Source organism: Camelus ferus, chromosome 12, assembly GCF_009834535.1.
Source record: "Camelus ferus isolate YT-003-E chromosome 12, BCGSAC_Cfer_1.0, whole genome shotgun sequence".
Taxonomy (NCBI): Eukaryota; Metazoa; Chordata; class Mammalia; order Artiodactyla; family Camelidae; genus Camelus; species Camelus ferus.
The window spans coordinates 61,520,710-61,548,695 of NC_045707.1; the positions used below are offsets into that span (position 1 = coordinate 61,520,710).

A 27,986-nucleotide genomic window follows, 5' to 3' on the forward strand; every position below is an offset into this window, starting at 1 on the left:
ATAAGCAAGAAGTGATCCAAGCCAAGTTAGTCTCACTTGTCTTGCAAAATAAGATAAATTAAGCTTTACTTATATGACTAAACTGATATTATCAGCGCAAGGAATTTTCAAGGCTGTTCTCTGTGTTTGATTTTAACAGTCTCAAAGGATTCACCCCACCTATTAGTTACTTGTGAATGTAATTTTATAAAGTAGTGACATGCCCACATTTATTAACTTCACAAAGACTCAAATGGACAATAATAGAAAGAATAGTTGCTACTTTTTATGGAGTGCGTACTGTATGTGAGGTACTTTTTTGTGTTAGACATGAGTCATCTCATCTAATCATTTGTGTGTGTGTGAAGTAGTTATTCATATTCTCATTTTATCTGTGAGTAAATCGAGGTCATCTAACTAGAAAGCGGGAGAGCTGGATTCAAACAGGCAGAATGATTGTCAGAGCCTGTACTCTTAACCTGACGTATCCAGTGATCATTTCATCCTTTATTTTGTTAAAAGCAAATATTCTGAGTGTGTGTATGAGGGTTTGCTTACTGCTTTCATTTACACTCACACACAGTGTGTACAAGGTGCAGAAGCCGACACAGATGACCTTACAACTCTGGATAGGAAAGTCCTCTTACAGCAGGGATATGCAGACAACCCACCCATCGCACAACGGAGCACAAGGAGATCTGATGCCGTAAGTTATTAGTATTTCCACTCATTTGATTAGCTGTTGAGATAATTTGCCCTCCAAGATTTTACACACTTAAAACTGAGTGAAGAATTGCTACAACTGAACTTGGACTGAGGTGAATATTCCCTAATATGCAAATCGAGCCCTCAGTCTGGCAACTGAAAAATCGTCTTGCATCTTGGGGAGTTTGTAAACGCTTAGTTCATATTGTTCAAAATGTTAATTGGCCACTATTTATGACAGTGGGCTTATTGACCCCACCCCTTCCCCTACAAAGGAATGGCCTGGTTATTTATTTATTTATTTTGAAAGTCATAAGCTAATGAAACAAGAGAAATTCTGGCCAGTTAAGAAAAGGGGAAGGCATAAAGTAGTTTTTCTTTAGGAAAAGGGAAGCAAAGCTCTGGACTCTCAATATTAACCTTAAATTATATCTTTTACAAAATCAGATTGTTTAATGAGTATTGCTCAGACTAGTTTGGTACAAATAGATAATTATAGCATTTCTATAGTGTCCTCAGGTAAGCAGACCAAAGCGCTTAGAGTTGGAGTCCACTGGCTACCCAGACACCCCCAGGGGATTAATGTCTCAGGCACACTTGTAATGGATTTATGGAATATCAGTGTGTGTTGGCTCAAAAGTTGAGAAAACCAAGCTTTAGATGGCCTAAGTAATAATACAGCAACATGGATTTAACTAGTTATATTATCATTACGTGGAAATTCAAAATAGATCTTATTTGCATAATAATCATCCAGAATCAACACATTCAGAACTGACAGCAATGTGTAATCAATCTCTGGACCAGGTGGACTGATCTTCTGTGGATATCCCAAGTTGCTAATTTGTTATAGTTCTTCTGCTAAAACCACATCACATTTTCTGTACCTATCATTATTTAGATATTTATGTTTAATATAGAATAAGGAGTATTACCAGGATTATCCTAAAAATAAAAAAAAAAGCTACTTTGTAGGACAAAATCATGTCTCAGATAAGGCTTATTTTGATATATTCCTGAAGTTATGCTCGAAAGGATGTTACTAATACTTAAGGCCCACTGGGTATTCTTCTTGGCATAATCCAAAGCCATCTGGGTGTTAGTGGATCTCCTTCCCTTACAGACATTTTCTTAGTGTCCTTATGAGTTTAGTGTCCTAAATTCGCCATCAAGCACCTTTTACTCTGTTGTGGTAGCACTGATTTATCAGTTTTTAAAGGAAATGTTTATGTGAGTAAACTTTGAAAGTATCTGAAATTAGTACCAATTTATTTTTAAAATGTAATTGGAAACTTTAAAATTTTTTGTTTCTTAAGTGAACAGAAGCAGTGAACCTGTGGTTTTTGTGTCCATCTTTTCTAGTTTGTTTTTCACTGTTATCAGATCTTTTACATCTTTGTGACTTCTGCTTCTGATCTGCTTTCTGTTTACACAGACCTTTAAATCATGTGCCCGAGGGTGGCTCTAACCTTTCCTCCAAAGTATAAGCCACCGCAAATGTCCACACCTAAGGTGGGCTCTCTGCATGGACTCTGTAGTCATTAATCTTGCCTCTTTCGCTTGCTTCTGATTTTACATCCATGTTCTGGCTGACGTGGATCTTTTCTGTGTGTAATTTCATGTTTTAGTCAGTGTTAGTTAATTTCTGAGTCACCTTTGGATGTAAAATACACTTTACTCTACCTGTCAGTTACACAATTTTTCTAACTTTTAAGTTGCTATGTTAATTTATTCCTAACAAAAATCATTATCAAGTGTCAGCTTAGAGAACACAAGGTGCGTTATGTATTACATGATAGAGACGTTAGATGGGGCATATTTGGATGTGTAAACTATCCATCTTAAATTTCTACCAAACAAAAAAAAAATTGAATTCGATTATAGACTCACATTTAAATAATGGCATCCAACTTCTCCAGGTGTCTTAGGAGTTTCTGCTTTTCAATTCTACGATACGCCTTTAGTCAGGCTTCTTTAAGTGTGTGTCAGTTTCAAGTAGAGCGCTCTCCCTAATGGCAGGAAGCCTCTGTCTGACACAACATTACCTTTCTTGATTTCTTTTATTAGCGGGATCAGTGAGGATGACAGTAATTTACATTCTAAAATAGAACAATCTTTGACATCTTAATTTTTTAACCTCTTTTATTTACCCTTCAAAAGAAACATTTTAGTGATTATATGCATGATACTTTAACTGGAGTTGAATGATTACAAATCTTTCAATTTGCTATGACCTAAAATGTAGGAAAAAGTACTTTTGGAAGAGTTGGGAAAGCAAAAAATCATTTAACCAAACCAGTAATTAAGAAAAGTTGATCAAGCATTAGCAGTGGACTACGTGCATAGAAAACATTACTATCCTCTTAGTGAGAGGAGGCTTTTTTCTTTGTTTTTTGTTCTTTTAGATCTTTTGGTACAGGGTTGAGACATTCAAGTTCAGTTTTAGCCTCGTCTACTGTGAATGGTGTTAGACCAAACTGTCTCTGTGTCACTGCTGGTGTTCTTGGAGCAGGTTAAGATGCCTTTGCAGGGCACCTCTCAAGGGGAGGAATAGCGCAGTCTTCTCTTTATTCCAGCCCCATAAAATGCAAAGGCAGCTGGTGGAAATCTCTGATGATTGGTGCCAAAATTTAAGTGCAGTACTTTTTAGGAAATAGATGTGTTTTTAGATTAAATACTTAGAATTTAAATTTATTGATGATGGCTATAGTAATCTGTATTTAAGAAGGAAACTGGTAATGTTCAATTTATGTTTTAGGACTCTTGTGTTAACTGTAGTATTATTCTGCTTTATGGACACTGACATTTCCTTTATTTTCTCCTCTCAGGAAATCGTGGCTGCAGAGAAGAAGAAGCAGACTGTCACGGAACAAGTGATGACAGACCACTTATCCAGGTAAGAGTAGTAACTCGTCATAGAAATCCACTCAGAGAGTATCCATTAAATTTCATTTTCATTCATGACATCCATATCCTTTGGTCAATCAGCAAGTGGTCAACTCAGAGGTTTCCAGGCTTTCTCTGTTCACTGCACTTATAGTGTTCTAGTAATTTTTTCACAAGACTTGCAGGCCAATAGAAATACCCAACAGTTCAAGTATTATTAAGTATTTTTGTCTAAACAACTTAGTAAATATTTACTTCCTAACAACTTAATGATCATCTGAAAAAAATAATGCACAGAAATTGAAAGAAAAACTATTTTTATTTCATTCTTAAATATCCACAGTTACTTACTAATGGGATGTATGCACTTCTTGGATGCTGCACAATCTCTCAAACCTAAGAATTATTTAGGATGCTCCCACCCTCACTTTCTATTCCCTATGGCATTTGCTTCTTGTCATAGTAACTGTAGAAAAGCCAGCTTTGTGAAGATATGAAATCATGGAAGGAGTGTATGTAGCATGAAACCCTGTTGAGACTGTGAATTACATTGAGCTAGTAGTTTTTGTGGTATCCAACAAATACGAAGTATCACTGTTTCCCTCAAAAATTAAAAATATCTCAGAGTGTCCCCGTAAGTTCCCTGTGACACCCTAGTGTGACTTAGTGCGCAGTTTGGGAACTGTGGGACTAACTGTCAAGAATTTTAAAACCTAACGTAAAGCTTCACAACCTTTAGAAAACTATACAAAGTTTTAATAACTGCTGTGCAAAACTGCATGACTATGTAAATATTGTAGACTTCAAAGAGGCCAGAACCATCTAGGAAGTCTTCAAAAACGAAGTAAGACTTAAGTTTAGCTTTGAAAAAAATAATTGTTATGTGGCAGAGAAAATGATAGTCTACGTGCATGTTTTAATTCTTTGAAACAATTAATTTTACTCACAGTCTTCATTGTATCTCCTTCCCTTATCTTGTGGACTCTGTTTATGTTTGCACACCCCAAATGCTACCACAATGTCTCTTCGTAAGATAACAAGTGACACCCATATTGCTGGATGAATGGTGATTCCTTAGTTCTCATTTACTTGACCCATCAGCAGCATCTGCCTGGGTTGAAATTTTTCTTCTCTTTGAAACACTTTCCTCTTCTCCACTTGGCTTCTGGCGTACCACACTTGGCTGGTTTTTCCTCCTACCTTCTACTCCCCAATCTCCTCTCCTGGTTCCTCTGCATCTCTGCAGTCTTTACACATGGGAATACACAAGAGCTCAATTCTTGGGACTTCTATATTTAGTTCCTAAGTGATCTCATCCAGTATCATGTCTTTAAAAACCATCTACACGCAGATGCATCCCTAATCCACGATTCCAGTGTAACATTCTCCAAACTGGGCTCCTGAAGGTTGTCTCCCTTTCCTCCTCTCCTGATGAAATCCTCTTTAATTTTCCTCCATGGCAACTCAGTTCTTCAAGTTATTTAAGCCTACAAATCTTGGTGATGCCTTTAATCCCTCTCTTTCACTCAAATCCTGTATCCAGTTTGTCAGCAAACACTCTCAGGTCTACCATCAAGATACATTTACTCCCTCTGCTGCCACCATCCCTGTTCACACTGTCATCTTCTGTCTCCTGGATTATGTCAGTCACTTTCTACCTGGACTCATTGTATCTGCATTTGCCCCTAAGTGGTCTGTTCTCAACCCAGCAACCAGAAGGAGTTATTAAAGGACAAGCCAGATCAAACCCTTGTAACTTCCCATCTCAATCAGAGTAAAATCTTTAAGGCCTATATCATTGGTTATATATCATCATAGAACCTGGTGGCTTAAAACAGCAGTCATTAATTACAGCGCATGTATCTTCAGGTCAGCTGTCCAGGCTGGGACTGGATGAGTGGTTCTTATGTTTCGCTTACTTCGGCCAGTTATGTATGAGCAAGAGCAGTGGGCTTAGTCCTGAGCTTCAGTGTTCAGAAACCTCATGTGTTTTATGCATTTGCCTTTTTTGTGCTTCTACCATCTTTGTGAGGAGAATGCAGCTTGGTCAACCCACTGGTCTCAAGAAGAAAGTGTTTCTACAAAAGCAGCTGGGCGCTTAGCCAGGATTATCCTAGACGAGCAGATCCCCCGCCAGCCCACACTTGCACGAGTTAGTCCAGTCGAGATCAGCAGAGCCATCCAGCTACATAGAACTTGCCAAAGCAAGTTAAATAGCTAAGCTTAAAGCCCAAGGTGAGAAATTACACTATACTTGTAATGAGGCTGCGGCAAGGATGTGGATCAGGAGTGCTGAAAAATTAGGGTCAATAATATGTTCTACCCACCAGCAGACCCTGGACCCCCTTTCCTCCTCTCCTTCTCGTTTACTTTGCTCCACCATCCGGCTTCCTCCCTGTTCTGAAACATATCAGGTTCCCTCCTGTTTTAGGAGATAAATACTTTGCATTTATATTCCCCTCTGCTTGGAATGCTTTCCCCCCAGAAATCCATATGGCTGCTTGCTTACTTTGCCTCCTGTCCTTATCCAAAAGTCAGCAGCACAATGTCTGTATTTAAAGAGTAGTAAGAGAAAGACATGAAGCTCTGAGCTTTCTCAAAAATTTCAGTTTATTTTTAGATAGCACTTATGGAAAAAGAGATAGACAATACTCACTTTCTCATGGCCAGTGATTTTTAATTATTAAGTTTATTCATTCAATATCTGACAAATACATAATTCTGCCAGTAGTGTAAGCTGGCATTTGTACATGAGCTTTTCCAACTGCTTATACATATGTGAATGCTGGAGCAATTCATTATAACATTTAATTGTCAGACTTCATGGTTTCCTATGTAGGGCTGTAATCAGTGATCCAGAGCAAAATGTAACTACTGAGAAACAAAGTGCGCGTATCCTTCAGGATTCAAAGATGGCACCCCTTCGAGGGAGGAAAAGGACACTACATGAGACAAAGTAAGAAAGTTTTGCTTAAATGAGGTTTCATTTAAATAGAAATAATTTATTTTTAAATGTACTTTTGTGTCTAATGGAAAAGTTTTCCTTCACGGTTTCGCTTTTTTCTGTATAAAGGGAAATGGAATTTTGGGAGTTCAGATCCCGATTCTGCCACTTTAAGATATTGGAGTAAACTTTGCCCTCCAGATCTTCTATTAATAACTTAGGAATGACAGCCAAAACTCTAGGCAATAATATATGTGAAAATACATAATATAGTAGTTGAGACATTTGTATGTGCACAACTGATACTGGCTGAGTTTTGCTGACATAATAAATTCAATATTAGCATTGTTTAAAAGTTATTATTTTTTGCATTTTACTTTGTACCTTATAAAATCTTCGGTTTGTTATGAACTTGCTCAGTCCACTGGTGTAGTCCACTGAAGTTTCCCAATGATTTCACAGATGGTTGATCTGTGAGATCAACCACGCCAGCTTCTGCAGCATTCTTGCCTATTTTCAGATGGCTGCAATTGTGAGACAGTACTTTCTTGTAACTTTAATTTTTTTTGTCTTACTCTTATATTCTGGAAGCCTTCGTTTCCATCCCTTTTCAGTATTTGATGGTGTCGTGTATTAATTTCCTATTGCTGCTGTAACAGATTACCACAAATGGCATTTTAATGTTTATTTATTTAAGTTTTTCTGGGGGGGAAGGCAATTAGGTTTATTTATTTATTTTCAGAGGAGGTACTGGGGATTAGAACCCAGGAACTCATGCATGCTAAGCATGCGCTCTACCACGTGAGCTATACCCTCCCCCACCACAAACGGTATTTTAAAACAACACAAATTTATTCTCTTAGTGTTCTGGAGGTCAGATGCCTAAAATCAAGGTGTTGAGAGGGTCGTGGTCCTTCTGGAGGCCCCAGGGAAGAATGTGTTTCTTTGCCTTTCTCAGTTTCTAGAGGCTGCCTGTAGCCCTTGGCTCATAACCCCTTCTTCCATCTTCAGAGCCCACAGTGGCTGGTCAAGTCTTTCTCGTGTTGTATTGCTTTCATACTCCTCTCCTGTGGTCACATATCCCTCTGCTTTCCTCATATAAAGACACTTGTGATTGCACTGAACCTATCTGAATAATCCTGGTTAATCGCCTCCTCTCCAGATCCTTAACTTCATCATATTTGCCAAGTCCCTCTTATGATATCATGTAAGTTAACTAATGACTTGCTCTGAGGATTAGGATACGAATATCTTTGTGGGGCTATCATTGAGCTACCATCTTTCTAAACTTCTCTTTCTTAAAGTAAAATTTGAAAGAAATAAAACTTCATTCACAAAGCATGCACTTAAATTTTAAGTGCACAGGACAGGAGTTTTTACAAACTGGACAATACTCATTCATCAAGTTCTAAGACCAAGAAATAGAACATTACCCTGGAACCATCCCCCACCCCTGTGCCACCTCCCAGTTACTATCCACTTCCTCTGCAGTACCAAAGTTAACTTCTTTGCTCTGATATCATAGATTTTAACTGCCTGGTTGTAAACTTATATGAAATCACAAAATTTGGACTCTGTGTCTGGCTCCTGTTGCTCAACGTTATATTTGTGAGTTTTATCTGTGTTGTTATTTGTCGTTGTCCTTTACTCTCATTGCTGTACAGTTTTTTATGGTGTAAATATACCACAGTCTATTTATTCACAGCTGCTGGTGGACATTTGGCTGTTCAGGAAAAGTGCTGCCGTGAACTTTCGTGCACGCCTTTTGGTGAACATATGTACTCATTTCTGCTCAGTACACGCTTGGGAGTGGAATTGCTGGCCCGTTTAGTGTGCATATGTTCGGCTTTAAAAAAATTATTGCCAAGTAGTTTTCCAAAGTGGTTGCTGCAGTGAAAACTCAGTGAGCAGTAAGAGGGTGCTAGTGGCACCATGCCTTTGCCAGTGGTGGGAATTACATTTTCCATTTCAGTTCTTTAGTGGTCAGCTTTTCATTCTCTTGATCATTGTCTTTTGATGAACAAGAGTTCCTAGGTGTAACGTAGACCAGTTGACCAATCTCTCCGCTTATTGTTAGTGTCCCTTTGTATTTTTTTTATGAAATCTCTCCCTACCACCAACTCATTGTCCCTCTGACTTGCAATGCCACGTGCATCATATATGAAGTTGTTATAATGTGTGGTTGGTTTCTAGGCTTTTTTTTTTTTCAGTCTTATCCACCTGTTACACATTTCTGCACCAGCACTATCCTGTCTTAATTAGTATTGTCATATGTCAGAGTAAATACTTAAAGCTGCTTTAGCTTTAATATTGTTTTGGTGTGCTTGGCCCTTTCCTCTTCAATATAAATTTTAGATTTAGCTAGTCTAGTTCTAGGAAAATTTCTATGGGGCTATTGGTTAGAATTATTAAATTTATGGACTTCACTTATATGTTATTCGCAGAGGAGGAGGAGACAGTTCTGCGTCACAGAGAAGCAGGATGGGCGTGTGCAGTGCAGCCCTTCCTCTCCTCTTTTTCACGGGAGCCAGCTGTTCGCAGAAACCCACATTCTGTCCTGTGCACTAAGTTTTACAGGGTCCCTCCCAAATGGAAATGAGTGGGTTAGTCTGTGTAATCCTGAGCATTAAGGACTTAGCTTGTTGTTGCTACATTTCTAAGCCATGGTTTCCAACAGCTTTATCAATAATAAAATTCATGTGTGGGTCTTCATCTGCCTGATGCTTATTTCTCTGTTGGTTAAGAACTTGGAGAAGTATTGGTCTACTTATTGGATACCTAAAACCCCAACACAGAACGTTCCATTGTATAATAAAAATGCCTATTTAATTCTTGTATCTTTTCAAGAAGACTCTAGACTCCTTGAAGCTATTACTTTAACCTATCGCTGTTAAACTGAGTTCTGTTTACCTTGGAGAAGCAATATAATGTAACAATTATGAGCAGTTTTGTTTTGTTTTTTGGCTCTGCCACGTGCTCACTGTAGAATGGTGATAATAGTACTTCCTTCACAGAGTTATTGCAAGCATTAAATGAACCAATACACATTAAAATGATTTCAACACAGACTTGTGTCTAGGAAGCTCTTTATCAACAGTGGCTGTTTTTATTGCTTGTATTTTCTCAGCCTTCTGAATTGTTTCAGGCACATGTTAGGCATTCGATAAACACATTAATTCTAATGGATTAAACTGAATTGAGATGATCAAGCTTTCATGGCTCCACTCCGTTCACAAACGCTCACTTGGTTTACAGGTTCTTGTTTGCTGTATCCTGCTTACCTTTCACAGAGACCTAGGTTTTATAGAGGGATAACGTGTCAAGATCTCAGTGACCTACACACTTACTGTTTACATCACTGCAGTTTCATTATACCTGCAGTTTTATGGGAATATCGTAAAATTACTTAGGAAAGGAAGTGAAGAGACATCACTGAATCTTCAGATCTCTTAATGTTAAAGGAGATTATTGGTGGTTGAGTGTCAAAGTGTTTGTCAGCGGGTTTTGCTTCATATTGTTAAATAGAATTTTAGGTCTGGCAGTCTTTGTGAGATCATTCTACTGCTGTCTGAAGGCCACAAAGATTAGATAAGTGATCTGCAGTCTCACAGCTGGAACTGTGGCCAAGACTGGAACCTCATCCGGCTCTCTTTTTCTCTACTTTATTTTGGCAGAGAATGTTTTCAGCTACTCATAACTGAAAACCTGAGTGACAGTGGCTTAAACAAGCCAGGATTTAGTTTCCTTATATGACCAGCTGCTTGGAGGTAGGCAGTGGCTCAGTGAGACGCAGCTCTGGGCCGGCTTCCTTGAGCTCTCATCGGCCTCTCTGACACGGTTGCCTGATGTCTGCGGTGGATCCTAGCATCATACCCCTGCCACGTTCACGGGCAGGAACCCTTCCCATGCCACTGTCTTCTCAGGACAAAAGAAAGTCTCTCCTGAAAGTTTACTCGTGGAACTTAGTCACCTCTAATTGCAAGAGGCTCAGACAGCAGATTGAGAGGCAGAGGAGGAGAGGGTTAGATACGGCCGTCAGGTGGCCCAGCAGCAGTGCCAGGCACAAATGTGCCACCTCTGTTCAGTGCTGAATTTAGTAGCACTTTGATGCAGTAAGTTCTAACATAAAAGTCATTCATGTATTATATACTATAGCTCAGGGTCGTTTCTGTGTCTGCCACAGTTAACAACCTGGAAAAGTAAAAAAGAGGCTTATCTCTTCATCTTTATCCAGTCTGTGCATTTCAGAATATTAACCTAACCTTTTTTGTGCTTTTATTATTTACGTCAAATATAGATAACTTTGAAGTAATTATTGACCATTGTATTTCTTAACAGGATAAAAACCCATTCTACGCTAACTGAAAATATGCTTTCTCATAAAGTACAATTTGATGGTAGGGTCATATCAAGGTAATTATGACTTTACTAACTTTTTTACTCCTATGATTATAAAAAGATATTTTCTTTTCAAATAGAAATAACAGTAATAAATTAGTTGATTTCATCACATTTAAGTGAAAACCGAATTTAGCACAAACATTTTTAGGTTATATATTAATGAATCTGTTACAAAAACTACAGGAAGTATAATCAAAAAGAAAAATATTTTAATTAGAAGTTATTTGAAATGTGATTTTAAAATGCCCTTCAAAAAGAAACTTAGAAGTGATTTTTAAAATATTTATATTACTATGAGATTCTAAACCATTTAAAAATTGACCTGTATGTAAGATGCTTTATTTAATTTCATTTTAATGGCTTAAATTAACAGTAAATTATTAATAGATGTGGTAAAGATGACAAAGAAGATGATTCTTAAATCTGTTTTCTCAGTCTTATAAAATTTCAGTAATGCCTAATGCTACTTGATGTCCTTGTGTATTAAAGGTAAAGTACATTTTAAAAAAATTATTATATTTGCTCAGTGACTTTAAACTTTCTGTGACAAAAGGTAATAAATGTATATCTATCTCTGAGTGGCTTCTTGCAAAATTAACACTTCTTTTAAGGTCTTTCACTTTATCTTAAAAGTCTGTGCCAAATTCGTAATCTACAATGTAATACATACATATTCATAGCCTTTCCTCTCCATCCAAGTCTTAAATTGACACGTCAGCAAGCGTGTCATGTTTTCCCTGTGGCTTTTCATAACCCGTGCCCATTGCCACACGTTTGAGCAAGTCAGACTATCCCTCTTTGACGAACACAATTCGTGAATTACTAAATATGAAAGTTATCATATTTGAAAATCGTTAATATTATCCTGTTTTTCTAGAAATGGACGTGATGCTTGCAGAGAGCTGGTTGGGTTCTTTTTCACTCACGACCAGTCCCTTACAATTTATGAGTATCGGCAGTTTGGGAAAAATAGGTATGGTGTACAACATTGTTGCACCTCTCAAGATAATTACTTCCCAGAAAAACTGAATAACTTCACATTTTTGTCATTTAACTTCTAGAACAAATGTGCTTCCTTTTATTCAAAAAAACATTTATTGTCATCAGCGTGGACGAAGAAAAGGAAAACAGTACCAACTTGGTGATTTTTATGTTGTAAGTTGTGTGTGTGCGGGCGTGAAAGTTTTACTAACCGGTGTTGGATTCTGAGGGATCCTGTGTGGCCGGAGGAGCAGGGTTTCTAGTCTTCAATTTATTTTCTCTCCTCTTTCCTGAGCAGAGGCCTTTGTGTGAGTGGCCAATGGCTGAGGTTTGTCCGCAGGAGGTTCTGCCTTTCGGGTCCAGATCCCAGTGGTCTGAATCTAAGCATAGCATTTATTCCCTGTAACACTTCCCCACTATCCCCAATTCTGCTGTGTAAGCCCAGGAGAGCTTGTCTCTTGGTGCTTTTAAAGGTCCTGCAAGGCTGTAGCACTGGGTAAATGGCCGTTTTAGTAGTACTAGGACTGATTCTCCACTTAATGCGGGCTTATCTTCTGAGGACACACGTTTTCTCCATCCCGAGGGGACACTTGGCTTCTGGAGCTGTCATATATCTCATAGTTAGCTTATCTTCCTTGTGATTCCCCTGCCTCGCCACAAGTCCTGGCATACGGCCTATCACATGGCTTCCCTTAGCATGGGTCGATCATAGGTAATGCTAGAATTTGTATAGTGCTCTTAAGTTTTAAATTATTATATTCATGTTATGTCATGATTAAAATGTAGCACTGTCCACAACGATCACTCATGTAACAAATATATACCTCATAGGCTAAGCATTGCAAGTGGAGTTGTGAATAACTTAAAAGCATTCCCTACTTTTGTGGGAATTGCAGTCAATGGGAAACAGAGAGGAGGGCCAGATAAGAGGAGGGCAAAGACCCAGTTTTGTGGAGTCAAAGGAGGCTTCTTGGCGAAAGTGCCATCTAACCTTGACCTAAGGAGGCAGGGATAGGTAGATAGAAGAGGGTAGGGAAAGGCTTCCAGGTGGGGGAGACAGCTTGTGCAAAGAGCAAAAGCATGAGAGAGCACGGCTTTTTTGAGAACTGAAAATGGTTCAGTCTTGTTGAAGTCTACTTCAAGGTGGGGGATTGGCAAGAGACAAATTAGAACTTATTACGAGCAGTCTGTTTTTAAAGACTTACCTAAAATGTTCTGGGGAGTCATAGAGAGGTAAGAGGTGGATGGAATGAAGGGAGGTGGCATTATCAAGTTTGTGATTTCAAAAGATTTCGCTGGTTGCAGTGCGGGTAATGGATTGAAGACTAGCACAAAGGACCAGATTGGATTCAATCACATTCATCTTCTAGAAAGGTGGTTATGGCAACCTGAATTAGGTGAGTGACTGTGGCTATGAAGCTAATTAGAAGAAAAAAAAAACCCCAAAACTTCAGGCAGTGGAATCAATAAGATGGAGTGACCACTTGGGTGAGGAGTTGGGGGTGAGGAAAAACTTCACATCTGAAGTGTGGACTTAATACACTATCTATACACTATATAAAAGTATGTCTGTCCCTCAAGCCTGCCTCTTGAGATCTAGAGAAAGTCAGCTCCAACTCACATTTCACAGCCTGCAGAAAGAATGGTTTATGCCTGTCCCAGACAGATTAAAGTTACCTCTAGCTCGGAGCTGCTGTCTCTAATAATTTACAATTTACTCTCACTGTCCCTGTTCCATATTACTTGAACCACATGTGGAACTCTGCTCTCCTTTATCACCTCCGAGAGAGAGACAGAGAGAGAGAGAGAGAGAGAGAGAGAGAGAGAACGCCACACACAAGCCATATATATGATACCTTGGGGATGTGGCAGACATTGTGAAGAGGTATGGAGGGGGATTTATATGGCAGCAGAGTAAGCAACTTACAGTTTATTATTAGACATCCTTATCCTTAAAAATATGTCCTTTGAATATTTCCCATGGTGAAGGCCCTCCTTGCAATTTTCTGACTCCTTTCACCTCTTGTTCCTCCCCACAATCTTCTATTTCTTCATACATAAATATTCAACCTTATCCTTTTTTGTGGGGGGGTGGGGTGGGGTGAGTCTCTTTTGCCTTCCAGATGTTACTCTGGAACTTATATTTTTGTTTCTATATGCCCTATCGAAGTCTTTTTTTCCTAAATACTCCCTAAAATAAATTTTAGTGCCAGCTGTTAAGATAATACTTATAGAAACATGCACTTAACCTCATAGACACACGCATGTAAAACTGCACCCTCGTTTGTTCACTCATACACATACATATGCGGCTTTGGATGCAATGACACAGACCCCACAGATGTATTGTTATGTACACGTGTATGTATACACACATATGCTTATATGCGTGACACTGCTACACATATCACCATCTCTTTAAGTATTTAATATAATAATTTGAGAGATTTTATATACGTTTCAAGGGCTGGAGAAAGTACTTAATAAGTTTTCTAAAGTAAATTCTCCAGGAAAAACAAGAGGAGAGAAATCCCTTCCCTAATCTTCAAGAGAGGTAATTAAGCCTCTTATTTTAAATTTGTGTTTGTCCATATTTGACCACATTTCTTTGAGCAACTCAGAAATTAAAACAATAACAATTTTCTAAGTTTGGATTAGGGACTTTTGATAGGAACTTTTTCATCAAAGCCTTGATACTCTGATTATGTTAAAATTAGCTTTACATTCATGTGCTGTTTGTCATCAAAAGACCGAGTCAAAGAGGGAGATGAATTTATCATAGTTCATAAATTTGCAGCACATCTTTCTATGGATCAATAGCTCTATTTCTGTATTCAGAAGTGCCATCATTTCAATTGAAATAACTTGTTCTTTCTTCCTCTGATTCTTATAAAAAATTAGGGTTTTTTTTTCCCCATGAATTGTTAAATCTAAGATTGTTCTCATTGAGAGATTGATTGGGAAATTAGTTCTGTTATTTTCCTATGTTGTTAGCTGAAGCCTTTGTGGTTTCTAAATAGTCTCTAAATATACTTTTTTACACTAATAAAAAATATACCACATCCAATATAATCAATATTGAATATTTAAAATTAGTTGTGTTTTACTTCTTATATACTTTCTAGCTTTCAATAATTCATTTGTTTTTCTTTAGGGGGCAAACTTGACATTTTTGAGTTCTGATCATCCCGGACTTCCAGGAAGCATAAAAGAAAACACCTTGCTTACACTTCGAATCACAAATGTCGATCAGATCGCTTTGCATTCTCTCAAGTAAGTCAAACATGCGTTTGTCATTTTGGAGGTAAGTGAAAACACTACTTTTTGTTATAGTAAAATGAGATTCTATGCCAAAGCATTTTGGTTTTAGTTATGACTTATTTTTTAAAAAACAAAGCATAGCTATGTATGTCTACTTTACATGCTGTGTCTTGTATTCAAATACACTTCTTGTGTGGGAACAGTTACAATTGGTAAAGATAAAAATGTCCCATTTTAAGTTAGTTAAAGGTAATTTATTAATTTGCCTGTGCTATAACACTTTATTTTATCTAATGCTACCAAAGTAATACATTTTAAAAGATGGGATACACTACAACACTAAATTTTTCCCACAGTTTTAGTGTGATGCTTTTTTTAAGCACGAAAAAAATGCGTTGGGTCCCCATGCGCATAATATTCGTTGATTGATAAAATATATAATGAAAAAATGATGCTATGGATCAACAGCTTTTGAGTGCATTTGAGTTTTTTTAATCACAGAAAATGTATATGATATCCTTGCTGAATGTTTTTTGGTGCTAACTATAATCAGGGTGACAATAATTGGTGTACAATCTGTGCATTAGAGACCACATCCCATAAATTGGCTCTGAGGAAATCTGTGTTTCTTTGTCATTTACTGTATTGTTCAATGTGAATGCAATATGTATATATTTTTTTGCTTTTTAAAATAACATTTTAACATTTTACAATTTAAATGTAAAACTGCCTTTAAATTTAATAGTTTTAATTAAGTATTTTGAAAGAACATTGAAATAGCTGCAAAACTGATGTATAATGTTTGAGGGAGTTCTTAGGAGGTTTAAAGATTTTCACTCTTGATTTTGCATATTTAATTACCCTAGGGATTAAAGCAGCAAGTAAGGGTGGGAGTTGATTAATCTCTAAGCACTCTTCTGATGTTGTTTGAGCAGAGAAGAGCTTAGAGTTGCCATACTCAAGATTGCAAAGCAATATATTTTTATCACTGTGAAAATGTCAGTTGCAGAACTGATTCTGTGGAACACGATGATATAACCAACCAAGAAGCCAATGATAGGCTGGTTTTCAAGGCCATTCAAGGTATGTGTCGTTACTATCTTCTCAGGTAGTTTGAGTTTTCAACCATTTTCTTTGTAAGTAGTAAAGCAGGGTTTTCCAGCTGTTTCTTAGTTTTATGGCACTTGAGTTATATTTCTTACTTGCTTTCCTATCTTTTATAAGTTTATACACACACACGTACATATGTGCATATTTTAAAGAATATATTTTAGCATTTCTCCTACTTTAATGATCCTGTCTAACTGAATGTCTAGTATTACATGATTTATGGATTTAAGAATTTTAGAAAGTGCTGGATAGTACGGGTTTTACTCATGAAATGCATATGAGTACTTTTTGCAGTATGGTGCTTGTCTTATGCATCAGGTGGTACCCTAAAGGCATCTGTGGTGGCTCCACTGTAAAAAGAAATGCTAGACCAGGAGCCAGACTCATGTTTGGACTCTGCCATTGAACAGACGCATGACTTTGTGTAAATCCCTTGCTCCTCTTTCTTTATCTCTAAAATGGGGCTAATAACCTGTTTTATTACCTTTCCAGAGTTGTTGCAGGTAATAAGTGAAATATATATATATATGTATATAACATTTCACAAATTTGTTTCTCGAGTCCACTCTTGTAATCACTGCAGTGTACTAGGTCCCCATAGACAATTCCTTGGTTGAATTTCAGAGTCAAGAAGGGAGGAAGGAGTTAAGTAATCACAGAAATTAATATATAATTTATAAATTTTAAAAAATCCTAATTTATCACAAAAAGATGATATAGGAGTAAGAAGTGTAGAAACAGATTTAAGTTGTCGGGGAGTGTATTGAAACTCTCAAATATTCTTGTTGCCGTTGTCAGTAAATCAGTTTCTCTGTTCTAGCGTGGTCAATACCATATTTGTCATTGTTGTATCTAGTGGCATTAATTTTTTCATCTAATGTATTATCTTTGTATTTAATAACTGCTTTGGTAAAGTTGCCTATATTTTCTTAAGTAAAGATGGTACAAACTGCATCAAAGGAAATCTGTCCAACAAAGAAAATGGGCCTGGGAAGATACCTCCTTGTAAATTCCTAGAATAAAAGGTCACTTTAAATGTACAAGATAGCACTCCAAAGCCTTGATGCTGTTTAATATATAAGCTCCAACTCGAAGATTTCAAACTACTTTAGAAATTTTGAAGGGATACATTGATGCCAAGCAAATCAGTCTGTGTTTGTAGATCAGTTGGGAACAGTAAAGAAAGAGGAAAGAAATTAAAGGTATGGGCTCATTCGATGAAGAGGAAGCCTGGAAAATTTTTTAAAACTAAGATTTGATTTGTAGCATGTAGGTTATTTTCATGCTGTTAAACTGAGCCATTTTTTCCCTCTATATTTAAAGTGTAACACTTCCACCACACAGTGGTGCTATAGTTCTGGTATATTTACATGTGATTTTTAACCCCCATTACTAAAAGCGTTCTGTTTTTCAAAGCCTTTTGTCAGTCATACATATGCTCTGGTTGCATATGCACATCCCTTACATCAGTGATACCAGCTTTAATTTTCTTACCAGAGAGACAACTGCAATTTGATACATTTGTGCATAGGAACAATTCATTTCCATCTCTCTTTTTCCTAAACAGATGTGCTAAGAGAACAGCTACATAAAAGAGGTGTTCGTATTCTGACTAGATTGGGAAAATACCTTCGACAAGTGGACAAGGAAGGAAATGGACTTTTAAATAAGGCAGATTTTAAGCAGGCTCTGGAAGTATTTGACTTAGAAGTATCTGAAAACGTATGTACCACAGATGATTCTCTGCAGTGAATGACATATTATTCTTAGGTGGTCTTATTCACTTTTCTACTAAAATTTTAGGATTTCATTTGTCTCCTTCTTGATGCCCCATTATCAGTGTTAAGCCATCAGGCAAGTCCTGTTGATTTTCTAAATGTCAACATTCATTCCTCCCTCATATAGTTATCAAGAGCCTGAGAAGCAGGCGTTGTTCTAAGCTCTGAGAAGACGTACTCTGTACCCTTAGGGTCTTCATAATCAAAGGAAAGAAAGATAGAGATGATTACAAAACAATATGATATATTAAATAGAGAACGCTCCGAACACATGGGATAAATCCCAAGCCAGGTTATAGGGAAAAAGAAGGAAGTTCGTAGGATTCCTGGAGGAAGATATATCTGAGCTGAGTTTTGAAGGATGAGGAGGAATTAAGCAGGTGAAGGGAGGGGGGAGCATGGATCAGACACTTCGCAAAGGGAAGAAGGAGTGAACGGGTTCCAGGAATTGCCCCAGAGCCTTCACACATGCCGTTCCCGCTGATATAAGTAATCTTAACACTGGATCTTTGCATGGCTGGATTTTCTCATCATTCAGTGTTTCTCTACTGAAAGCACCACACTGACACCTCCTCGCAAGGAGCATCCCGTCTGATCCCTGGTCCTCTCTCCACCATTTGCCCATTTTGTCTTCTTTATGCCACTTTGTAAGTATTTTCCAGCTCTGCCTGCAAATAAAATGTCAGTCCCATCAGGGCAGAGACCACGGTGCTTCTGGTTTCCTGCTCTATTTCTAACACCTTGAATAGAAACTGGCATTTGACAGGTGCTGAATAAATAGACGACACATGAGTTGAAATGGACAGATAGATGGAAGGAAGAAAAAGAGAAGAATGGAGAGAAATAGACCCAGCATGGTGCATCCCATTAAAGCCTAGCATGCCATGTTAAGAAGCTTGGATTTTATTCCAAAAGCATATGAATTTGAAACACATCTACCTCAAGGGTTTCAGATAAGGGATCCTCCCGCATTGTTCTCTCTTGTTTCAAGTGGTCTTGTCACAAGATACAGTATATTTTGTGAAAGGAACACTGGAAATGGAATTTATGAGAGGCAGGTTCAAGTTCTAGCCTTAATACTTGAACTGTGTGATCTTGAATAGGTCTTTTCACTTTTCTGGTTGACAGGCTCTGCCTGGGCAATCCAGATAAAGTCAGAGTTGCTTTGAAGCTCACAAGAGAAAATTACATGGGAAATATGCCTTATCACCTGTAAAATTGTGTGCCAGAATGGTGTTGCTTGTCATTCTTGTGAAGTACCTGTCTTTTGTGTTTTTTACAAAGTTTAATCTTGTGTCCCACCTAGTGACACACACTAGGGATCATCTAACTTCATCTCTTCCTTTTATAATAATAATAAAAAAAAACAGCAATAGAAAATTAGAAAGATGTGGTGTCTTTATCCACAATAACACAGATAATTCATAATTGAGAGAGAACCAGAATCCAGATATTCTGAAACAGTCTAGTACTTTTTCTGAATTACCATAAGACTTCTCTTTGTGGTTGATTTACCTAATTTTTATGATTAGATTCAGGAATAAAAACTAAAATAATTATTTGACCTCTAACATAGGGAAAATATGTATTATGAAAATATGAGTATGTTTCCCCTTTTTCTCATTTTTGAAATAATATTCCCTGGTTTTTTTTGTTTTGTTTTGTTTTGTTTTGTTTTTTGCCCTCTGTAATATCACTGGAGACTGTCCATGCAATGAGAAGCAAAAACAAGAACATAAGAATCACCAACCTGGGGTCTAATTCTGGCACTAGTTTTGGGGGATGGCAAAGTCATTCTTGCTGATTTGAAATAAAAAAAAATGCCCCCTAAATAGCCCAATTGATAAAGAGCTACTATCAATAAATTTACCTTAGTTTTTTATCAACTGAATTATCTTTTTCCATTCTGCACCATACTTTGGAAAGAGAGTTATATGAATCTGTTGTCACTGTTGGCAAATTATTCAATTCTTGAAAGTTGCTTTTTTTTTCATTCTTCAAGCAGTGTCTTTTAATTCTAGTATCCCATGAATTTTTTCCATATTACTTATGATTTTAAAGGTTAAGCTCACTTTCACAGTTAAAGTTCATTTTATAGACCTTAAAGTCTGTTTATGTACAGGATATTACAACAGACAAAAAAAATATATGGGTTGTTGAGAACTGTGGAAAGGCAAGGAATCTTAAGTTTTTCTTATTAAAGTTTTAATTGAAAAAAATAGGAGGAAGTAGAAGAGAATATTTTTAGGGTGGACCCATTATTTGTCAATCATCTTGCTAGACGTTTTATTTACACGCTTGTTTAAAGCTAACAACTTGACAAGAGCATTGGAAATATATTTATTTGAGTTTAAGAAAATCTCATGATGTAATTTTTTTGGTAGGAGCTCTGTGAATAGAATATTCTATTAAATAGCACATTTGCCAAAGAAATAAGTGGCAATGGTAAAATAAACTGGTATAAGGATTTACTCAAAACAACACCTTTCCATGTAAATTATGTAATAACTTTAGAGTCATTCAAATCTATTCTTTCAAGTATGAAGACTAGAAGAAATACAATTAGTAGACCTAATGCAATTGGAGGCATTCCAGGACACGAAGTGACTTCTTAATTATCACAGATATAACACATTAAAAATAATTAAATGGTCAAATTCAAGTAATTGGTAAGGTTTTTTTTTTAATTGAAAGGAATTAAACTTAAAAAACATAATCTGTAATTTATTGCTAAATGGTTCTTAACTTTATGGAACTGTCCACAACAGAGTTCTAAATAGCTTTCTTAGTATCTTTCATTGGATTTAAATGTAACTTTCTGGAATCTTCTTATTAAGTCCACTACCTTGTCTGGGCTACAAAAGATATAACAAAATACTACTGTGAGGATTATTGTGGCCATATATAACTTAAAGGTGTAACAGTGATCTCTACGTGATTATTTCTAGGATTTTGAGTCTCTGTGGCTAATTCTAAATGACAATGACAATGGCAAGGTTGATTACGGAGAATTCAAACGTGCCATTATTGGTGAAATGAATGAATATAGGAAGTCATTTGTTCGAAAGGTAACTTGTTAAGTACTTTTTCAAATAGTTACTTTTAATAGATTGTTAGGTTCATTCTTTTCTTTTCTTTTATTATTTTTTTAAATGGAGGTACTGGGGATTGAACCCAGGAACTTATACATGCTAAGCATGTGCTCTACCACTGAGCTATACCCACCCCTCCAGGTACATTCTTTTAAAACTTTAATGAATTATCATCGAAAATGTTTTAAATCCCTTTACTTGTAATGTATTTTGGGTTTAGTAAAACACACACACACATACCCATACAAATCTACCCAGGATAAAGCAAAAATTACTTGTGCATAAGTTAGGAAAATATTATAAAAGGAAAATAAAATCTGAGATTAAATTTCAGTTCACAAATTACTAATTCCAAAAACTGCTGGCTCCATATAGTTATATGTCTATATCTGTTAGTAAATATCTCCAAGCCTCAGTTTCTTATCTCACAGAGCTGGTATAAGGATTGAATGAGAGGATACATGTAAAATTATTAGCATTATAAAGCTGTCCCAGTGTCAAGGTTCATGCATATTATCTTAGGATGATGACTAAAAGATGTTTCTCTACTTTTTAAATATGAATGCTAAATGTAAAAATGACCATGTTACATTATAATAGAAACAGGAGACCTGATTTTTGTAGGAGAGTTTATAGTACTTAGATTCTGGCAGCCACTTTTAGAGCATACTTTTGAGCAAAGTAGTTTTCTTTTCCTTTTGTATATGTATCTACTGTAAAGTATATATCTACCTAAGGTTGAAACATAGCTATTATGTATAGAGTAGTATAAACAATTACATCAGGCACAAGTCTCAAATAGAAAAATACCAAAATCTTTATCTTTACTGGCCAAAAGACAAAATTAAAACCATGTGTTAAACAAATCCACCACGTAATATGTTTAAATCTGCATTTATTTGTACTTTACATGTCCTGGTGATAGATCTGGGTATCAGGAGTAGAAAGTGATGGCTGGGTTTCTCTCTCTTAAATCTTGGTGCTGGAAGAGAGGACAAAAGTAGACTTACAAAGTACAGTCTTAGTTTGCTTGGGCTCGCATAACATAAACCACAGACTGGGTGGCTTACACAGCAGTATTGTATTGTCTCACGAGGTCAAGGTGTCAGCAGGTTTGGCTGCTCCTGAGGCTACTATCCTGGGCTTGTCACTGGCTGTCTTCTTCCTTTGTGTTCACACTGTCAGCCCTCCATCTGTGTTCTCTGTGTCCTGATCTCCTCTTTTTATGAGGACAGCAGTCATACTGGATTAGGGCCCACCCTAATGACTTCATTTTAACTTAATTACCTCTTTAAAGGCTCTTTCTCCAAATTCAGTCTCACACTGAGGTCCTGGGGGTTAGGGCTTCAACATATAAATTGTGGGGAGGATACAATTCAGCCCATAACAGGTACCATATATCTGCGATATTATTGTGAATAAACAAACTCGATTCTAGTTTCGGCTCTTTTGCAAATGTGGGATGTTGCTTTGGGTCAGTTGTGCATCTCTATGAACCCACTCCTCAATAAAATTTATTTTATGATACTCAGAATTGTGTTGAGTTAGAGGTGCAGTACAACAACCAGCATTTCAAAAGGTAATGTTAAATTTCAGGAAATTGAGTAACAAAACCCATTTAAAAGTTACTTTACCTTCTCATTGATTTTAGTGTTGGAATATTTGCAAGTTCATTTTTTGAGTCAAAATAGTCCTGGCAATTTGTCTTGGCCATTTATCAATTTCATGTGAATCCTAGAGCTGAAAGTTACCTGAGAGGTCTTTTGCTCAACTCCTCAGTATGCAGAAGAGGAAAGCCAGGGCAACAGAGATTAAGTTACTTTCTCAAGGTCAAGGTGCTAGAAAGTGGTAGAATTAATACTTAAGTGCTGGTTACCTAATGTCTCTCTCCCTGTGTTCAGGATGCTTCCTTCATATACCGATTTAGTACTTTAAATTGTCCTGTTTAGAGCTCAAAAATACCCTATTGTAGAATAGAAAAATTAGGCTCTAATGATTTCATAGGGGAGAAAAATAATCTTTCTCTCTCTATTTAGGCTTTCATGAAACTGGATTTTAACAAAACAGGCAGTGTGTCTACGATAGACATAAAAAAATGTTATTGTGCAAAGAAGCATCCTCAAGTAATGTCAGGTAATTACTATGAGTCAAAATGCATTAGATTTCTAAAATGTTAGTTAATAATGGTAATATCTTTAAATTGTATTCATTTATAATGTGGACTTGAGGCCGTTAAGGTAAGAAATAAACAATAATGTTTTAAACCAGAAATGTAAGAGCTATTTGACCTTCTTCATCTAAAACTTCGTAGGCTTGTTGCTGGTACTTAATTTTTTCTTTGATGTTTATAACTGATATTGAACTTTTGTTTCCTGTCGAGGAGACAGTAACAAATCTGAGTTAGAAACACAGAGTAAGTTTAGAGAACAGATAATGACACGTGCAGATTCTCTAGGTAATTTTACTGTACCTGCTTATGCTCGAAGATTTAAGGTGGAATCAGGGAACGTCTTTCTCTAGGAATGGAGCTTCACATACAATGAACATACATAAGTCTACCAAAATTTGAGGATATAGAAAGTAGCTCAGAGTAATTCTAGAGATTCAACACCTGCTGTGTTTCTTCTGGCTTTAATTTTTGCATAATTAATTTATAAATAAAATTTTATTAGAAAGCAAGCATTTGGCCACAGTAACTCCCCTCTTTCCATTACATTTCCCTCTATAGAGGTACGTTATCATTTAATATATATATTTTGGTCCTTACCGTATGAATTTTCATAGCTGTATGTGTAGTATAAATATCTAATACTTTTGGAAGATATTTTAATTTTTTAATTCTTATTTTTTATCGAAGTATAGTTGATTTACAATGTTAGTTTCATGTGTACAAAGATGGCTTTTTTGATGTGGAAAATACACTAACCATATTGCTTTTTACACTTGCCAGTATGTTTTGGTGCCTTTTCCATGTTAATCCACATGGAGTCACCTTATTTTTATCTGCTGCCTATCATGGTTTTTAAAAACCAGTGTAGTACAATTTACCTAGTTAGTCTTCCACTGGTAGACTTTTCATTTCTTATTATTGACGTGCAACCAGTGAGGCAATCAACATGCTTATTCGTTACTCCTTAGGCCCATTTTCTGCTGTTTCCTTGGGGCAATATCAAGACCTAGAGTATCTACATTTCAAATTTTAATTGATACCTCCAAATTGCATTGTAAGACGGCTAAACTAGATTATATTGCCGCTAACTGGAAATTAACTCCCCCCACCACCTCGCCAGCACCCTGGATTTTTGCCAGTCTGATAAGCTAAAAAAATTTTATTTGCATTTCCCTGGTTACTAGGGAGGTTAAGCATATTTTTGCTTATTTGTTGACCATTTGTAATTTATATTTTATGAATACTTTCTTTCTAATGTATAATTCTGATTATATACTGTTAAATACTATAGAATACAACTGCCCTATAATTTTAATTTTTAATGTTAATAGAGGAGTGGAAACGTTCTACTTAATGTCAGAGATTGAAACAGAATGATTTAATCAATGGAAAGTTCTTCCAGCAAAAATGTTCACAGGCCTCTGAATCTGGTGTTTACAGTAATATTTTCTAGCTGCAGTTATGAGTAACCGCCTCATAAAGTAACCAATGCCTTTCACACATTGCATTACTGTGTTAACAGCCTATAAATCGTTGATGTTATTTACTTGTTTTCTTCTTTCCTCATTTTTAATGGGAATGAAACCGAGTCCCCTAAATCATCAAAAAATTACAGGAATGTGTACAGTAGTACTATTATTTTGCCTGCACTTAAAGGATACACCCTGTCAGAGGCTTAAAAGATGCCTCAAATGTGTATTAAAGTCCTCATGATTAAATTCTAGTCCATGCAAGAAAATGCTTAAATAAATTGGAGGGCAGTTTGACATAAGATTTCACATTGTTGAAAAGATTTCAAAAGGTGATGAGTATTTCATAAGGTGACTTAAGTATTTCTTTATCATCATCAATTGTTTTACTGGACTTTTAAGGACATTATTTCACAGTACTGTTTTACAGGACATTTCACAGAGGAAGAAATCAAATCATCTTTCCTAGAAACATTAAAAGATGCCTGCAGCAAGTCTGAAGAAGTGTCATATGGTGAATTTGAAGATTACTATGAAGGTCTAAGCATAGGGATAGTAGATGATGAAGATTTTGTTCATATCTTACGTACTCCATGGGGGATTTAGTTTTTTAAAATGAGTGTGTTATCAGTGCTAAGCATTTTAAAGGAGAGATGAGTTGAATGTAAAGTATCAAACACTGGAATATATTTTTCTAGGGCTCTCTTTACTGTTTGTTGTTTTCTCAAAAAAGTTGAGTCTGGAAAGAGAAACATTCAGAAAGACAGATGTAAGTGTCTGTGTAGGTTCATACACATGTACAAATCCTTGTCTGTTTATACGTTTATAAAGATCTCTCTTTTTTGACTTTTTTTTTTTTTTTTTTTTTTACTTATCTTGAGTGTATTTTAGAGTTCATTTAAAAAATTAGTCTTCACAGGAAAGAAACATCTCTATCAAGTGACAGGAGAACAGCTATATAGTAACCGAGTTTCTTGTCCATTGTTTTTCTGCTCCCCATTCCACAAAGTATAATTGCCACCATTCTCCATCTGATGAATTGGACTTGGACTCAAAGCCTGTGAGAATGAAATAGCTCAACTTGTTTCAACTATCTGAACACATTAAATGAATTAAAGGATATACAAGAGAAATTTTGCATGCAGTGTTACTAGAGATGTTTTCTGCAACTTAACTATTTAGAATGATGGAGATTTACTCCTAAAATGCTTATTTAAACACTGACTTGTCTGGTGAATTCTTGTCTTCTACATCGTGTGCTGCCGTTTGTTCAATAGAGCACAATGTCATTTTCTAGTGACCAGTTCTATCTGTTCTTTTATTCTGTTCTCAACTGCAATTCTTATTACCCTGCACAGAATTATTGTTTAGCTAGAAACAGTACAATATGGAAAGGGAAATGTTTTCTTAAAATGTTAAATAAAATAAAGATCTCTAAAAGTACACTATCACTTATATGGACTAGGCGATAATTAGTAATTCTTCATCAAAATGTAAAAAGTTAATTTGTATCCTAAAATGGTATTCTAAATAACACCTCTTTTTGGTTTACTAAATAACCGAAACATTTTCTTCTAAATAGATATTATTTAACAGTTAGAGGTGCTGTGATCATTCTTTCTAAATTCTTCTATGTTCCTCACTGCTCCTTGGAAATACAGACAGAATGGGAAACTTACAGAGTTGTTTTCAGGTTCATAATTTTTAATTTAAATATTAAGATAACATGAATTAGGAAAAAAAAAACAGTGTCAAGCCAAATAAGAAGTGGTTCAAAAATGAGACTATAGACTTTGTGGAATATGAATTTCAGCATATAACTTCATTCATCCAGACCCCTTGGCAACATTATCAGAAATGAGGTATGTGTGAACCAAATGAATTCAAAGTAGTACTTCTCCAAGAGTTGAGGAGGTAATAAAATTTATTGCTGAAATTTCAGAAGCAAAATCTGTACATTTTAGTGCTATCTTCACTAGCTAAATTCTTTATGCCTTGGGGATTTTTTTTTCCAATTAGGTTATTATAATGAAAACAATATGCTGGAAGGTTTTGACAGAAACAAGTCTAAAACACTATTTCTGAGTCATATTCTTTTTCTTGGAAAAATGTTTCCACCCACCTATAATCATCTTAAATTCTACAAATTGTTTTTATGTTAAAATGACTAATACCCTGGGTGTTCAATATGTATGTAGTATTTTTTACTGATACATTTTTACTTAGTTTTCCTTAACAAATATATTCTTAATACTGTCATGTTTTCCAGTGACTATAATCAGAAAATGTATAGACTGTCATATTGTTTAAAAAAGAAAAAGGAGATTCTTCTAGGATTTAACATATTTGTATGACCACGTAGTCTTAAATAAACCTCCACCCTCTTAATATAAATATTCACATGTAGTTATTTATAGGAATTTTCTCTTTAGGAGTTTAAAAAGACTCTTTTGTAGTTAATTTCTTATTATTTTATACTGTTATTTCCATGTAAAGCTAGAAAATGCATATTGAATATGTTATTTGGCATATTTCATTAAATTATAATTGGTGACACAATAAATCATTCTGCTTTTGCTTCACTGCCTGCATTTTTCTTGGGCTTTGGTATAGTAAAATCTATTTTTTGTATTCAGTTTAAGTTACATTTTCAAATATCCACAGCATAATAACTGACTTTTGAAATTCTATTCTCAATAGTCTTCATATTCTACAAATCTCTTGATTACCTTTCAAATATTAAGTTATATGTTGTGATGATGTTACATGTAGTTTATAGTTAAGCGTATTTTGTTTTCTCTAGATCTAGTTACTTGTTTGTGGTGTAGAATTGCTTCCCAATTAACCATCCTGTGTTATTGAATTCTATATATTGATTTTACTATTTCTATTCTTATCAGTAACGTTTTACAGAATTTTTAGGGAAAATTTACATTTTATTAAAAAGGGGATATAATTTAGGAATTTTTAGCTGTATTTTCATTGGTAAAGATTATACATTTGTATGATGGAACAACTAGAGTATAGTATGGATAAAAGTATATGTTCTTGTTTTAAATTGTATAGTATATAAACATATGTGCTTAATGAGCCAGTGACTCTGCACAGGGACAGTCACTTAGGATGATTCATAATTTTGATACAGCTATAAAACACATCTTAGTTTATTAATTACTTGGGATTTCCAGTCAGTCTAAGTTGTCAGTTACC

The 27,986-nt window shown here is 35.9% G+C and overlaps 1 protein-coding gene across 1 annotated transcript in view; it reads left to right on the forward strand.

Annotated features, from left to right (window-relative positions):
- Nucleotides 1–27,739, forward strand: part of CAPS2 (calcyphosine 2) — a 75,957-nt gene extending 48,218 nt beyond the window's left edge. Inside the window, 12 exon segments of the mRNA XM_032493746.1 lie at nucleotides 563–685; nucleotides 3,513–3,580; nucleotides 6,410–6,526; nucleotides 10,853–10,927; nucleotides 11,793–11,888; nucleotides 11,977–12,070; nucleotides 15,051–15,169; nucleotides 16,161–16,240; nucleotides 17,835–17,989; nucleotides 20,994–21,113; nucleotides 23,174–23,270; nucleotides 25,207–27,739. Of these exon segments, the coding sequence (XP_032349637.1) occupies nucleotides 563–685; nucleotides 3,513–3,580; nucleotides 6,410–6,526; nucleotides 10,853–10,927; nucleotides 11,793–11,888; nucleotides 11,977–12,070; nucleotides 15,051–15,169; nucleotides 16,161–16,240; nucleotides 17,835–17,989; nucleotides 20,994–21,113; nucleotides 23,174–23,270; nucleotides 25,207–25,382 (1,320 nt within the window). The 3' untranslated portion in view covers nucleotides 25,383–27,739.
- Nucleotides 27,740–27,986: the final 247 nt, after the last annotated feature.